Source organism: Thermobia domestica, chromosome 13, assembly GCF_964235325.1.
Source record: "Thermobia domestica chromosome 13, izTheDome1.hap1.1, whole genome shotgun sequence".
NCBI lineage: Eukaryota > Metazoa > Arthropoda > Insecta > Zygentoma > Lepismatidae > Thermobia > Thermobia domestica.
The window spans coordinates 109754895-109770502 of NC_137466.1; the positions used below are offsets into that span (position 1 = coordinate 109754895).

The window sequence follows — 15608 nt, forward strand, 5'->3', positions numbered from 1 at the left end:
GCCTACATATTTTAGTTTTTCCTACGCACTTCTCTGCAATATAGGGCCTCAAAATATTCGCCTTGTCATCTTCCATAGACGTTGCTGAAGAAAATGTAATAATTGAATTCGTATTAACTTCTACGTTAGTTTACTCAAGGAACAATAAAGTACCAGAGCAGAAAATGAAAGTACGAGAAGTAAAGTTCCAAAATAACTTCCTGCGTAACGCCCATCATTAGTTTATAATTTTATATTTGATAAAGGCGGGAAATAATTTTCGTAAAAAATAAAATTAAATTCCCTGTTGTTACAACTTATAAAGCAGCAATTTCCAATCCTGTCGCCGCGGACCATTTGTAGCAACTGCTAGTTCTCTGTGGTCCCCCTGACATAAACATGATTTTTCTAAATATATATTTCACATATCTCCAAGATGAAGTAATAAATTACAACATTACAACACTAAATGTGTCACTTACGACAGTGCAATACTGTTATAATTTAAAGCATTCGAAAAACTGGATTATACCAGTTAGGTGTATTATTATGAATTCAATTCTCATCTAATGTGATAGGTGGTGCTGTTTCCAGACGTGAACTGCAGTGTGTCTGGATCAAAACTGGATAATTTCAGATGTAGATCATGCACCAAGTTAGTATGATCTTGTATTTGTGTTTCATATGTATGAAATAAGAAAACGCCATCCTGCACAGATCTGTACTGGGTAATGGGAGCCGTTTTGGAATTTCATGATAGGTCTTAGAATGGAACCAAAACTCCCGTAATAGTAACAATGAAAGCAGGATTTTGAACGTTGAATCGATAAATTTGATTTTCAACAGATGGAAGACCACGAGTCTAGAAAGAAAGTTTCATCCAATCATTTTTAGGATAAATCGGAAAATATAATCCTAATTGAGACTTCAATGATTTCAAATTTTCAATCATTCTTTAAGCAATGTAACTAGAAAAGGGTTGTTTACTGAAATTACTTAAATCATGCAATGTGTAAAAAGAATAGTCCTTTCCTTTCTCCAAATGGTTGCACCATAAATTTAAGTTCTTAATTGTTCATCTATTTTGTCTTACACAGAAAATTAATAACAAATGTATCTTGAAGGCTCGAATTAAAATTATTCAAAATGTTAAAAATTCAGGATCGCCAAATAAACAAATGATTAGAGCCATAGTAAATCGTTTAAATTGTTTGTTAACTGAAATTTTAGCTTGTCTCAGCTTCACACCTACACCGAGCAATATTGTTAAGAATGACGCAATGTGTACCTTAACCTCTTCTACAGGGATCGGAATGATCGCGCACGTGTATAGGTAAGATCAGGCATGACGATGATACTACAGAAATAACCTGGTATGATGAAGAAAATATAAAATATGTTTTCAAAAAACATGACAAGACTGACAGCGAACATTTATGCCATTATATGATTGGGAACACTTTGATTGGACCCAGATATCCATCTAAATTGCAATATGGTCTGCAAACTAACTTCCATGGCTTATGGAACCCACAGGTTCGATGCCGCGTTTACAAAAGTTCTCCGTCGACTTTTGTCCTTAGCCAACGGGATCCAGGTTCTTCTTTGAATTTCTATTTTTGAGAAATCCATTTTAATACGTATATTCCTCCATTCTGAGCCTAGATCTTTCAAATTGTTGTTGCCCAATTGGATTTCCAGTTAAAATTTTGAAAGTGTTTCTATTTTCATTCTGGTTACTTGACCTGTTTATCTGACAATGAGCCTCCTTGGCTTGACACAAGAACTAGTTGTGCTCAGCATTCTAAAAACAATTATGTAATGACATGAAATAGTATTATATTGTGTTGTATTATTACAATAATCATTGCTGTTCTATATGAAGCACGAAACGTCGTATTACATACTCGTATGTACTACAATGTATTGTTCTGTGTACTTGACCAGCCGAGATTAGATTAAACTGTAGCGTGGAACCTGATTGGTAACAATCGATTCAATCTGCTTATGTCTGGTCTTACCTTTACCTTGCTTATAAACAACAATAGTGAAATAGTTTGTGTTGTCGATATTTTCTCTCCTGTCAATGTTTTCTAATCAATTATTATAACTCGTATGCTTACAGACGAATTAGGTAATAAATTATAACGTATAAAAAGGCATAGACTGGTATACTGAGTATTATTATGATATATGTACTCACTAAAAAATAGGGATGCGCACGAGACGAGTCGAGACAGGATTTTCCTGACAAAATTCGAGTCGAGACAGGGCTCTTCCAATAGAGAAATGTACAGTTTTCGAGTCGAGTCATCACTTTTACAGCACATTTTCGAGACGAGACAGCCTCAAATCTTGTCTCGTGCGCATCCCTACTAAAAAATAAATGCCTATTAATCTTTGGTTCTGTAACACCTTGGAAAAAGTGAAAAGTGTGAACAGAGCTCAAGAGCATGTTTATCTTCTATCCATTATTTCATTGTAATTCAATTGTGTTTATGTCCCTTTTAGTCTAGAAAGCATAATTGTCAAAAGTTATAGCCTAACATTTCAAATCTTTTAGAATTCTGTATCAACCATGATGTATTTGTAATCATTATGTAATAAATGACAATATTAATAATATTTTTTTTTAAAAAAATAAAAGATATTAACAATAATGTATATCGGGCTTTTACATTATAATAAATTTACATTTTGCTAGCTATATATGTCGTGGTGTTTGAGCGATGTGATGCACAACACAACTTACCCTAGATACGGATCCGTTTTTCCATTTCCATTGAACCGCATTCTTTGCTCTCGCAAGCGAAAAGCAGTTTGGAACCAGCTTAGAAAAGTGAAATGGAATTTCAAGTCCAAAGAAGAGGTATGTTTAATGTACTGTTTGAATTAGAATATAATGTGTGTTTATCTTAACACAATAATTACAGCGATGGTGATTGGTTCTTAGTTGTCCAAGTGTCTAACTCAGCGTTTCCCAACCTTTTTCAACTTGCGGCACACTACGGGTTTAACTTGAATTTTCGCGGCACACTCATGGATATTATTATTATTTTTTTAATTATTGTTTGCAAATATAAAATACCATGGTAATTTTTTTTTCTGTGATTACTGATTTCCTTCTCACAGAGATGAAAGCTCGATCACTCGTTTTCCCCTATGCTAATTCATTATGCTTATTTTTTATTCTAATTTTAAAATAGGAAACAATTGCAATGAAATATACGACTCAGATTTTTAAAAATACGCTTTCTTTTTCGAAAACTGTACCCAACCTTTCACTAAGAACGAAGATTACTAAATAACAAGTGAACAAACAAATGTCTTGTACTTTTAACTTTGCTGTTTTAACCAAAACCAGTGAATATTATTGCAATCACACAGCTTGCGATGCATCGAAGTCAAAACACAGCTGTTGAACAAAGTGTTGTTCTGTCATTCACGTGCGAATGAATGTTCTACGAACGTTCATTTGACACGTACCGTACAAGAGCTTCCATTTTTCGGTGGACTCTCAATTGAAGGGTAACATAGCAACTAACCGTGGAAATGTGTACGAGCCAAAATACTGTCTGCTACACAGTAATACATGTAGAATAATATATTACAATTACAGTAATTTTTACCGTGGTAGAAATTCATAGTAATGTGAAATACATAAATATACATTTTTTCCTATGTCTTGCAGTTTGGTTGCTATAGAATTAATAATTTTGTTTCGATTTCCTCGCAGCACACCGGTTGGGAAACGCTGGTCTAACTGATAAATATTTAGTCAAAGTACCTTTGAAATTGTGTAATAATGGGCATGAAGTTTCAACAAAAGTACACTGAAATCGATTAACTTACTAGGGGGATTATTCTATCAAGGAAACAAATCTAATAAGAGAAACCATTTTTAACCATTATACCCTTTCAATAAATGAAGCTAAACTGATAGAAATCGAATAGTACTGAAAAATTTGTTGATGATTGATTTCTGATTTTTAACACCAAATCTGTTAGTTCAACTTTGTTTCTTATCTACTGATATTAAGTGGAAATATATAATTATAATACGAGAATTGTAGGAACTGTTAATTTTTTCCATCTCTTTTAATAACTAATTTGAAATATTTTAAATAGGAACCATTGGCGCCATTTCAAGTTTTGCTTGGAGGGGCATTGGGTGGAGCAAGATTCGTTACACACACACACACACACACACACACACACATATATATATATATATATATATATATATATATATATATAGATATAGATATAGATATAGATAGATAGATAGATAGATAGATAGATAGATATAGATATAGATATAGATATAGATATAGATAGATAGTATATAGAGTGCGTTCCACGAATAACACTAAGGCCCGTCTCCTGAAGAAACCAAGGCAAATAGAAACATGATATCTTGTGTAACGTTCAAAGGTTATAAAAGACAACATTATGCTGGTAAGGATAATCCACCATGAGGGGGCCAAAGGGGGTTAGGGAGGTAACTCCAAAATTTTAAATAGCAAATCCCATCGTGTGGTACCTTGTTTGAAAGATAAACACGTGTAGAAACTAGTTCTGGAAACTGCATGTCGCTAACGTGTCCCCAGCCAATATGGCGGCCATCCGTAAAGTACAGTTGAAATTCATTCCACGCATAACACTGATGCCCGTCTCCTGAAGAAACCAAGGCAGATAGAAACATGAAATATTTTGTAACTTTCAAGGGACATAAGGAGAATCCCCCATGAGGAGGGCCCAAGGGGGTTACCGGGGGTAACACCAAAAGTTAATCAGCACCCTCTATCGTGTGGTACCTCGTTTGAAAGATAATCACGTGTAGAGACCAGACCGTGTTCATAATCAACTTTAATGTCTAACGTAGGTCTAGTTTGGAACGAACGCACAATACACGTACCACACGTTAAGCATTGTAACAGTATTGCAAATACAAAATACGCATTGAACTGAAACGGATAGAAAAGAGAGTATCATAATATTAACGATAAAATGTACCCTCCAAGGCTCAAACGCCGGACCTCACGTGTACTAAACGCACGTGTTATCACTGTGCTACTATCGAATTGCTATTCTTGCGGGCGAGGAGATGTAGCTCATGAGGACGAGTTGCCCGTGATAGCGCTTTAGTGTTGGACACATGTACTTGAGCAAAGCCACTCTGTTTCTTCGTGCACCACTATCACATGTGCTTTTCCGACCAACAGTGTGCTACATCGCAACCCGGAGCAGTTAGTCTGAAGGCTGTACACGTGTGTTTGTACTGGTGCATTTGACCCCCTCCATTGCAGACATAAAATGTAGTCTCTTCAACAGAGAATTGAAATTGCGTTACTCTTTGATGCTATGAATCGTTCGTACAGTGCAACAGCACGGAAATTCAATGAACGAAATGTGCGCAACGAAATTATTGTTTCTTCTGTACACCATTTATTACTCAAATTCTTCAAGACAGGCAATGTGACCAATGCCCCAAAGCCTCGAATCCCTAGTGTTGCTAAGGAGGAGACGCAGAGTGTCCGGGGGCAAAAGTCCTTTTTGGGGTTAGGGGCGCTTTTTGTTGGAGTTGTGCAAAATTGCTTATGCTGCAGAAAGATTAAATGGCGGCGGTGTACTATTCATATTCGTAAAGATGTGCGGTGAAATTTGTTAATACAATGAAGTAAGTTATATTTTGTCTTACTTTGAAGTAATATTTTGTTTTATGGGAAATAGTACTACAGTCTGTGGGAGAACTTACGACTTATTTTATTGCTGTTTCATATGAAAAAACTTCTTCAGTAACAATATACACTACCTCCCCTTTTCCCGGTATCAGTTATGAAGTCAGCATTTCATTGTAATTAAAACATGTGCGAATGGGGCAAAAGTCCGATTTTTCTGGGGCAAGAATCCGAATGCGTACTTTTGCCCCAGCTCTCGAATTTGTAAATAATTTTGTTCTTAAATTTAAATTCCAGTTTCTAACAGTAGACTTATTTAAATTCGTTTGCTACATAGGCTTTCTTTAGCTTAACTAAAGTTATGTAGGCCTGTATGGAGGTTGATCCTTTGAATTTGGACAAGCCACTGATGAGGTGTGAAAAGTGCTCTTGATGTCATTTGGTTCATCGGTGCTGAGAGAGATTTGTCCTTTGCTATTAGAAACACTACGAAAAAAATATGGTTTAAATTTAAACAAATACACCTTTTTCGGAAGGTCAAGAAAAGAAAAGAAATGCGTTGTCGCTTTGGTTGGACGAATGTGCCATGGTTGGCTCTGAAATTACAATATACGTGTGTGTGTATTTTTTTTTCTGGGAGTGGTATTTTTCCTACAGGGTGGTCCGTAAGTCTTAGTACAGTGAATTATTTAAAAAAAAAAACACGATTAAAGCAAATCTGACTAGCGGAGGGCGGACTTGGGTAAAGGAGCTACCGATTGATGCATGCATGGTAAATGGCGGCCATCTTGGATCCAGGTTATTTTTTTCTAAATGGGAAGGTAGGCATGTGAAACATCAATTAACACTGTTTTCTGCAGGGGAATGCAGTCCCGCAAGCAGAAATGCATTATCATGTCCCGTTCCAAAGTTATGATGCCCTAAAGTTGACGGTTTTCTGTTTCCTTGCAGGGAGAGCGACATGGCACTGACGCTGCAAGAAAGACGTGACGCCCCAACTTTGACAGTTTTTCTTTTCGTTGCAGGTAGAGCGAGATGGCACTGACGAAGCAGAAAAGAATTGAGATCATCCTAATGTCTGGGGAAAGAAGCAGTCCTGTGATTGCCCAGGACTTCAACGCGCGCCACCCCGAAAGACCTTCAATAAGCCACAACACCATTCGCTACCTCATTAGGAAATTCAGTGTAACTGGTAATGTTGTTGACATACCACGGTCAGGTCCCCCACGAACCGCGACAGATGAGGAGACATCCACAATGGTGCTTACTGCGAAGCACAAGACAACTATCAGCGATAACAGGCGTACCACGTGCTTCCGTGATGAGGATTCTCCATACGAACAAGTGGCATCCCTTCAAGTTGCAGCTTGTTCACAACCTTTCAGAGGATGATCCAGACCGGCGCATGGAAATCGCCAATTGGGCTTTGTTACAATATGACCGAGATCCGCATTTCCCAGCCAGCATTCTCTTCACAGATGAGGCAAACTTTTATTTGGATAGGGAAGTGAATCGCCAGAACATGCGATATTGGTCGCATGCAAACTCACATGCGATCAATTCTTGCAAGAGGGATACCCCTGTTCATATCATGGTGTGTTGTGGCATAGGGAACACGTCGATAATAGGACCCTTATTCATTCCTGGTACCCTAAATGGTGTCCGATATCTGGACATGTTACAGGAGTTCGTATTTCTGTTGCTTCTCCGCCTTGATACCACCTTGCCGCGATATTTTCAGCAAGATGGTGCCTCACCGCACTATGTGCTGTCTTGTATCTGCATTTTCCTGGACGTTGGATCAGTCGTCGAGGCCCTGTGGAGTGGCCAGCCCGATCGCCGGACCTCACTCCCTTGGATTTTTTATGGGGACACTTAAAACACCTGCTGCATAAAGAGAAGATCCGGGATGTTGCACACCTACAGGGACGTATTCAGGACGAATGTGATAGCATCACGCCCGCTGTGTTGTTACGGGTTCAGGAGGACTGGATTCGGTGTGTGCTGCAATGGAAGAGAGAGACATGTGGAGCACATCCTGTAGGTGGTACTTTGAGGCGTCATAACTTTGAAATGGGACATGAAAACGCATTTCTGCTTGCGGACTGCATTCCCCTGAAACAAACAGTGTTAATTGATGTGTCATATGCCCTCCTTCCCATTAAAAAAAGTGGATCCAAGATGGCAGCCATTCACCACGCATCCATCAGTCGGTAGTTCCTTTATCGAAGTCCGCCCTCCACTAGTCAGATTTGCTTTACTCATGTTTGTTTCCAAAATAATCCACTGTACAAAGACTTATGGACCACCCTGTAGTTTATCAATACAAAGAATAACAGATACTTTGTATGTTTATTGAATTTTTCTCAAGTGGGATAAACTTATCTTTTTGCTTAGTTTACCTTTTTTTTAATACGAAGAATCACTTCATGCTTCGTATGTTCTTTGTTTATCTTAAGAGTCTTGTAGTAAACAAAATAATTCAATAAAAATGCCTGTATGTCGATTTTCTACTTCGTGTATTTCAGCGGACTTTTGCCCCATTGCAATAGGACTTTTACTCCCTATACTGGGGTAAAAGTCCGAATTTGTCCATCCTTTTTTAAATTGCTGTATCTTATTAAGTAATAAATTGGTAGGCTTTCTAGCACCTTCAAAATATAGAGGAATGTTCACTTATACTTCTGTGCGAAATTCGTTATTTTGCCGTTAAATCTTTCTGCTCCAGCGCAATTCGAACACCAAACTGCGTCTTTTTGCCCCCGCTTACTCTACAAGTGTTGGTGGAGCTGACTGTTGAGTGCATCCTCAACAGTCCATAACAACGGTTTGAAAGTTCACGAGTCTAACACCGTTGTCATTACTTTCCTTATACAAACTTTCATTGCCTATAATCGGTTTGAAAATACCCTCTCGTCCTACCTTCGTATTGTAATCCCCTAATAGAATGTGCATATGGTATGGCGGGAGTTGGTCAAATATTCGTTCACTTTTTCGTAAAAACTGTATTTTATATCGTCCTCTTTATCTTCTGTTGGGGTATGTACATTTAAAATAATAATATCACACCATCCACCCTTAAGAGTAATAAAAGAAAGTCTGTAAGTAACAAATTCAACCCGCTTAATTGCTGATAATATTCGTTTGTGAACGAAAAACCCTGTTCCTAATTGGTGATTTTTATTTTCTTCCCCATAAAAGAACGTAAAATTCCGGAATTCACAGATACATTTCCTTCCCACCTAACTTCCTGAACTCATACTAGGTCCATCCTGTATTTCTCTAACTCACTCGTTACGAATTTTAACGCACCTACCCTATAAGACTTCCATGTTCAAATCTCATGTCAATTTTCTTGCGCTAAAGTCGTGCCAAGTCATCAGTCCTTGTCCGAGGCTTTTGTGAATGTTTCTGAAGATTTTTTTTTTTTTTTTGACAGAATGAGGTTGTTAGCCTTATCCAAACCCAGGGGCGGCCGGTGGTTTGTGGTTTCGGGTGTTGCAGTACGAACGATCGGAGACAGAAGATATAAAGTGGACTCATTGACTAATCAGCATAAATTTAGATGCAAATGCTATGTAACATGTTAAATTAAATAAAAATCTGTTTTTAAAAAAATAAAAAATGCAGAACATTTAATCCGATTAATCACCTTATTTAATTAGTAAGTTCATTCTTCTCTCTTTGATTGGAACAAATCTACCTAATACGTGCTGGTTGAACTAGTATTCTTATTGTCAGGTCTTTTTCGATGGAAAGCATAACCAATGGTGATAACCTTTCTTGGGACATTTAATTTCTTGAAAGTGTCAATTCTTTTTGATGTGATAAAGAACTTTTCTTCTTTTACTGACGCCATAGGTACAGTTAATATTAATTGCAAAAGCTTTGTAGATTCACTAAATATTTTTTTTCTAGATTTTTGTGAACAATTCATTCTAGCAAACTCAGCCCCTGGCAGTGATCCGAATTCCTCTTCAGTGTAGACTGAAGAGAGTTCGTAGCAGAGATTAATGTTATAAAAAAAAATGTACATTGAAGACGCTTTATTCACAATTTATCTAGGAAAATTTCAAATAAATTGTGGAAATGTACCTAGTGCATACAACATTACTGCCATAAGGTGTCCTGTAAACTTAAACCGTTTTTTTTTTCGAACACACTCCTGAATTGCACTTTGCTTGTTTTGTCTAAGCCTTAATTGTAAGTTTTCCTCAGTTGAAAGCTGGGCATTTTTTTTTTTTTTTTTTGTAAGTTATTTACAGAAGTCATGATATGCAAATCATTCAGGATTTGTAGGTTATGTACAGAATTAAAGCACACAGAATAAAATTAAATCTAATAACTAATAACCAAAACAGCTGATACAAAAGAGATACTAGTATATGAATTGCGAATGTCACATATTCATACATAGGGCTGTAAACTGGCCGGAAAAATTGATGTTATTTTGATTAAAGCCGGTGACGGGTACAAACTTCTCACCAGCCCCTTTATAACCGTTTTTTTTTTTTTTCAAATTTGTATCTAGTTCGAACTATAGATATTGAAAAGTAGCTGTCATTCTGTAAAACTCAAAACTGTTACCTTTCACCATGTATCAACGATTAATATATTTTGTTCACCTTTTAAGAAAATTTTAGAGAGATGACAGGGATTGTATCAGGGAAAATTTGAAGTTTACTTTCAAGGAATTTTATACATTTATTAAGAGTGGAAAAGGACTTCTTAAAGCAATTTCCTATAGTTGAAGTAGAGACTATAATGTTTAAAGAGTGAATTTCATTTTCCAAATCCAAAATTGTCACGTAAAGATTATTATACTTTTGTTCATCTGTTTCGATAATTTTAAAGGAATGGTAGTTACTGGTAAATACAATAAATTGATCAATGCTGATTGATCAATTTCAATTTCTCATTTATAGCACAGTGTATCTATTAAGGTTATTAGTGAATGTTCTAAGGACATACAGAATATATGTGTCAATAGACTTTCGTTCACGATAGTACATTTCCTTTCCATGGATAGGTCCGAACAGAGATACTTCACGCTGAGACCTATATCACAGAATTTTGAGGAAGTATCGGTTCTTTTTATTTTACAGAGTTGGCAACCCTATTCATATATCAACACACACACACACACACACACACACACACACACACACACACACACACACACACACACATACACACACACACTTGTACGTAAAAGAAAAAAAGAACTACATTCCAAATCATCCGTCTTGGTTGCTACGCAATGCACGATGAACACAATGTACTTCCACATGAGGCGAAACAATGTTTATCAACGTTCTGGAAAGCAACCTTGAAACCCGCCAGATATAGGAACAACATGTTAGCTGGGAGGGGTCCAAAGTATTTGAGGAAGGTCCAATACGTCTACTAATAACGAACCTGTCTTTTACTGTACCCGAAAAGATAAGTAATTCTTAATTACTGTCACCTATATTTTTAGAAAAAATGATAGAACGATTATTTCTATAAGAAAAGAAAGAGTACATGATGAGGCGTAAAATAAAATATTTAGCTTACATCAATCATTTCTCTGTTAAACAAGTATAGTTCGTTAAGAAAGTCTACAAATTCTAGTCGAGTTTCGAAATTTTGGGGAGGTCCGGACCCGGTGGACCCCCCTCGTGGTTACGCCTCTGAGCATTGCTAACTAGTCCCAAATTCAATGTGGCGTTCCCCACCATACAGTTCTATCAAGAGTATAAAATATACTTATTTTATAAAAGAAATATATATATACTAAAATACTATCCACAGAGGGGGGGGGGAATTCTGCATATTGACTTATTAATATTTGGTTCACAAATTACTGTAGAAGAAATTTTCATTATCTATATAAGCTAAGAATTAACTTGTAAACGGATCTACTTTCATTTGATTTCTGCTCTACTATATATTTTCTTTTTTATTTTGTAATTCTGCTTTCACTTTTTTAAATTGTCATTATATTGATTTGCTTCAGTATTAGTACCGTAATATAAAAATATGAATGCATAAAAACAAATTCCATTTGTTAACTGCTAGTGAAATAAAATTGAGAAATCTTATTTAGCGCGAAAAACCTTCTCGTTCACTGGAAACCGTGCTATGTTGCAGAAGCACTGCAACGACAAGACCCTTTAACTTCTGAGATAGGGGAAAGGAGACTTAACATTTGCTCCAATTCCCGCGCTGAAGGAATCTGGTCGTTTCATGCTCGCTGCAACACAATATAAATTAGAGACTCTGTGACGGATCATTTTTCGCTTTTTAAAACGGATTAACGAAACGGACAGTTAGAGAAGTAAAAGAAATATGTTATTTAAAGTATATATGGGAGTATTAGAAAGTATTTTTTCTGTTCTTTACTACTATTGCTAATAATATTTTTTTCTGGAAATACTTTGGTCGTTGCGCAACGCTGCAACACTAACATTAGCCGCCACTGTCCAAACCCCCAAACTGGAGGACAACTCCTAGTCGTCTGTCCGCGACTGCTTATTCAGTATATTCGCAGCTAACTTCTATATCAAGAGGCCTTCTCCTCGATCCTCAACCTGAGGACGCGCCATGACCTTGTGACCTTATAATCATTAATAAGGCTTAATATTGTAGAATGTGCAACTGTTGTTTTCCTTTAGCTCCTCCTAAAATGTTTACGCATAATTGCTCTTACATAAATTGTTCAATTTAAATCCTCCATATTTTCAGGCATTAGATCTTCAAGCTCGCTTTTGGAGCCATCAGAAATCAAGATATAAATATCTTCAAAGGATTATTATTATTATTATTATTACTATTATTATATCTACATTGTGTTTTATGTTAGTACAATTCGTTTTATTGTTTCCTTTCTTATTAATTATTTTTAGTAGTATTATTATTCCATCGCATACTCTGATACCAAGTGCTGTATTTTTGCCAAAAGCTGTTCGCGGCACTAAAATAAAGATTATTATTATTATTATTATTATTATTATTATTATTATTATTATTATTATTATTATTATTATTATTATTATTATTATTATTATTATTATTATTGATGCTGTGAATTATTGAAGCAAGCGATCCTACCTTTTCTCTTCCTCTAATTTCAATCTCAAATTATATGAGTAGTTTCTAATGTCAAGGAGAAAACATGTTATGTTTTACAAAATTCGGAGTGTTGTTACGAAATTCTCACGAAAATACTGTAAAGTACCCAAAATTCATACACATATTTTGGAAATTTATTTTAGCTACTGTAGAATAAGGAATCGATAACCAAACTATTTGTTTAAGGAAATAAAAACAAAGAACGTAGACATCAAGCCACATTTATATAAAGTTTTCCTATAAAGAAATAACAAAGTAAAGTATTTTATAAAGGACCTGAGCTAAGTTCTACGCTACAACCAGAAAGCGTCCGAATTCCAAAAAGAATTATGCTGGTTGAGTACAGAGAGTTGACTCGGGGAGTTTAAATTAAAATCCAATAGTGAAAAGACAACAATAGAAGATCATCAAAGCTAAATTAACCATTAAATATTACATCTATTTACAACGTTGAATAGTCATAATAGTCTGGGCATCGGGGCTTAAAAATTGAGTCCTAAGGGCAAATCATGTAACAATTTGCCATCCGATATTTTTTGAATATATACCAATCACTGATCACAAAAATGCCGGATACCAGGAAAAATACCTTACAGGTGGGGAGAAAGCTGAAATTTTAGCCAATTCTATTATTCATTACAGTATAACTCCGTAACCAATGGAGCTAAAGCATCTAAACTTTTTTCATTTTGTTTGTCTGATTGTGTTCTACAATTTAATTTTAGTGCATTTTTGAGCTAAATATAATAGTTTTCTTTTTATTTTCATTTTTACTCAGTATTGGTTGCGCGTGACGTCAGTTTTTTAATCACAGATTCTTTACAAGATCGAATTTGGAACAATGTTTCCTCTAAACGCTTTTCATCATTTTATGCTCTTTCAAAAAATGTATACTTATCTCAGTGTAGGATTAATAGTGCCTGAGTTATAAGCGACTTTATTCTGTCGTGTGCAAAACTGATCAAGGCGCGGCCCACGAGTTACCTTCCCACAAACGGTAGATATTAGCAGCTGACGATGATTAATATATATAATCTAGTCTGCCTGCAAGTACACTATGTGATCAAAAGTATCCGGACACCTGGCTGAAAATGAGTTACAAGTTCGTGGCGCCCTCCATCGGTACTGCTGGTATTCAATATGGTGTTGGCCCACCCTTAGCCTTGATGACAGCTTCCACTCTCGCAGGTATACTTTCAATCAGGTGCTGGAAGGTTTCTTGGGGAATGGCAGCCCATTCTTCATGGAGTGCTGAACTGAGGAGAGGTATCGATGTAGGTCGGTGAGGCCTGGCACGAAGTCGGCGTTCCAAAACATCCCAAAGGTGTTCTATAGGATTCCAGTGAGGACTCTGTGCAGGCCAGTCCATTACAGGGATGTTATGGTCGTGTAACCACTCCGCCACAGACCGTGCAGTATGAAAAGGTGCTCCATCGTGTTGAAACATGCAATCGCCATCCCTGAATTGCTCTTCAATAGTGGGAAGCAAGAAGGTACTTAAAACATCAATGTAGGCCTGCTCTGTGAGAGTGCCACGCAAAATAACGGGGTGCAAGCCCCTCCAAGAAAAACACGACCACACAATAACACAACCACCTCCGAATTTTACTGTTGGCACTACACACGCTGACAGATGACGTTCACCGGGCATTCGCCATGTCATCGGATTGCCACATTGTGTAACGTGATTCGTCACTCCACACAACGTTTTTCCACTGTTCAATCGTCCAATGTTAACGTTCCTTACACCAAGCGAGACGACGTTGGCATTTACCTGCGTGATGTGTGGCTTATGAGCAGCCGCTCGACCATGAAATCCAAGTTTTCTCACCTCACGCTTAACTGTCACAGTACTTGGAGTGGATCCTGATGCAGTTTGGAATTCCTGTGTGATGGTCTGGATAGATGTCTGCCTATTACACTTTACGACCCTTTTCAACTGTCGGCGGTCTCTGTTAGTAAACAGACGAGGTTGGCCTGTACGCTTTTGTGCTGTACGTGTCCCTTCACGTTTCCACTTCGCTATCGCATCAGACACAGTGAACCCAGGGATGTTTAGGAGTGTGGAAATCTCGCGTACAGACTCCTGACACAAGTGACCCCCAATCACCTGACCATGTTCGAAGTCCGTGAGTTCCGCGGAGCGATCCATTTGCTTTCTCACAATGTCTAATGACTACTGAGGTCGCTGATAATGAGTACTTGGCAGTAGGTAGCAGTACAATGTACCTGATATGAAAAACGTATGTTTTGAGGGATGTCCGTATACCTTTGATCACATAGTGTATATGATCCTGATGAATAAGTCTCTCTATAACCTAATTAAAAATATCCATTTTTAATATAAGTTTAGGGATTTTCGGAAAATAACCCTTGTCAAAACACAAAATTTCTCTGAAGAATTAAAAGAGAGTGTTTTCTAGTACACAGTATGAGAAACTCTGCAAATCTGTTTTTTAATGTGTCTCTGATACCTAATAAAACATGTACAAACATGCAGCTTTCTATACATTTTTCTGAAAAAAAAAATCTTGTTTCGACAATTGTTGTTTTGCTACAAGTCCTTCGATTTATATACTACACTGGTACTTAGCGAAATAGAGCAGGAACCAGATTTCAAAATTGCCTTCAAGAGAGAGTTGAGTTGAGTTGATTTTAGTTTAGCGTCCCTTTCAGCAGCGAGACTATATGAGACGTGGACCTACTGATTAACGTGGAATCCGAACCACATGAGCTCCCGCCGGGAATCGAACCCGGGTCTCCCACGCCAAAGGCGCGTACGCTAACCGCTTAGCCACAGAGGAGCTCACCTTCAAGAGAGAATTATGAACAATT

At 37.0% G+C, this 15608-nt stretch overlaps 1 protein-coding gene across 2 annotated transcripts in view; it reads left to right on the forward strand.

Moving 5' to 3' along the window:
* LOC145669267 (metaxin-2-like) overlaps positions 1 to 15608 on the forward strand; it is a 64073-nt gene that overhangs the window by 26300 nt on the left and 22165 nt on the right. The window contains exon 5 of one of the 2 annotated variants that reach the window (XM_081737587.1): positions 2684 to 2848. The exons of the other annotated variant lie outside the window; for it this stretch is intronic. Within the exon in view, the coding sequence (XP_081593713.1) occupies positions 2684 to 2848 (165 nt within the window). The remainder of the gene's footprint in view (positions 1 to 2683; positions 2849 to 15608) is intronic. 2 annotated transcript variants of the gene reach the window in all.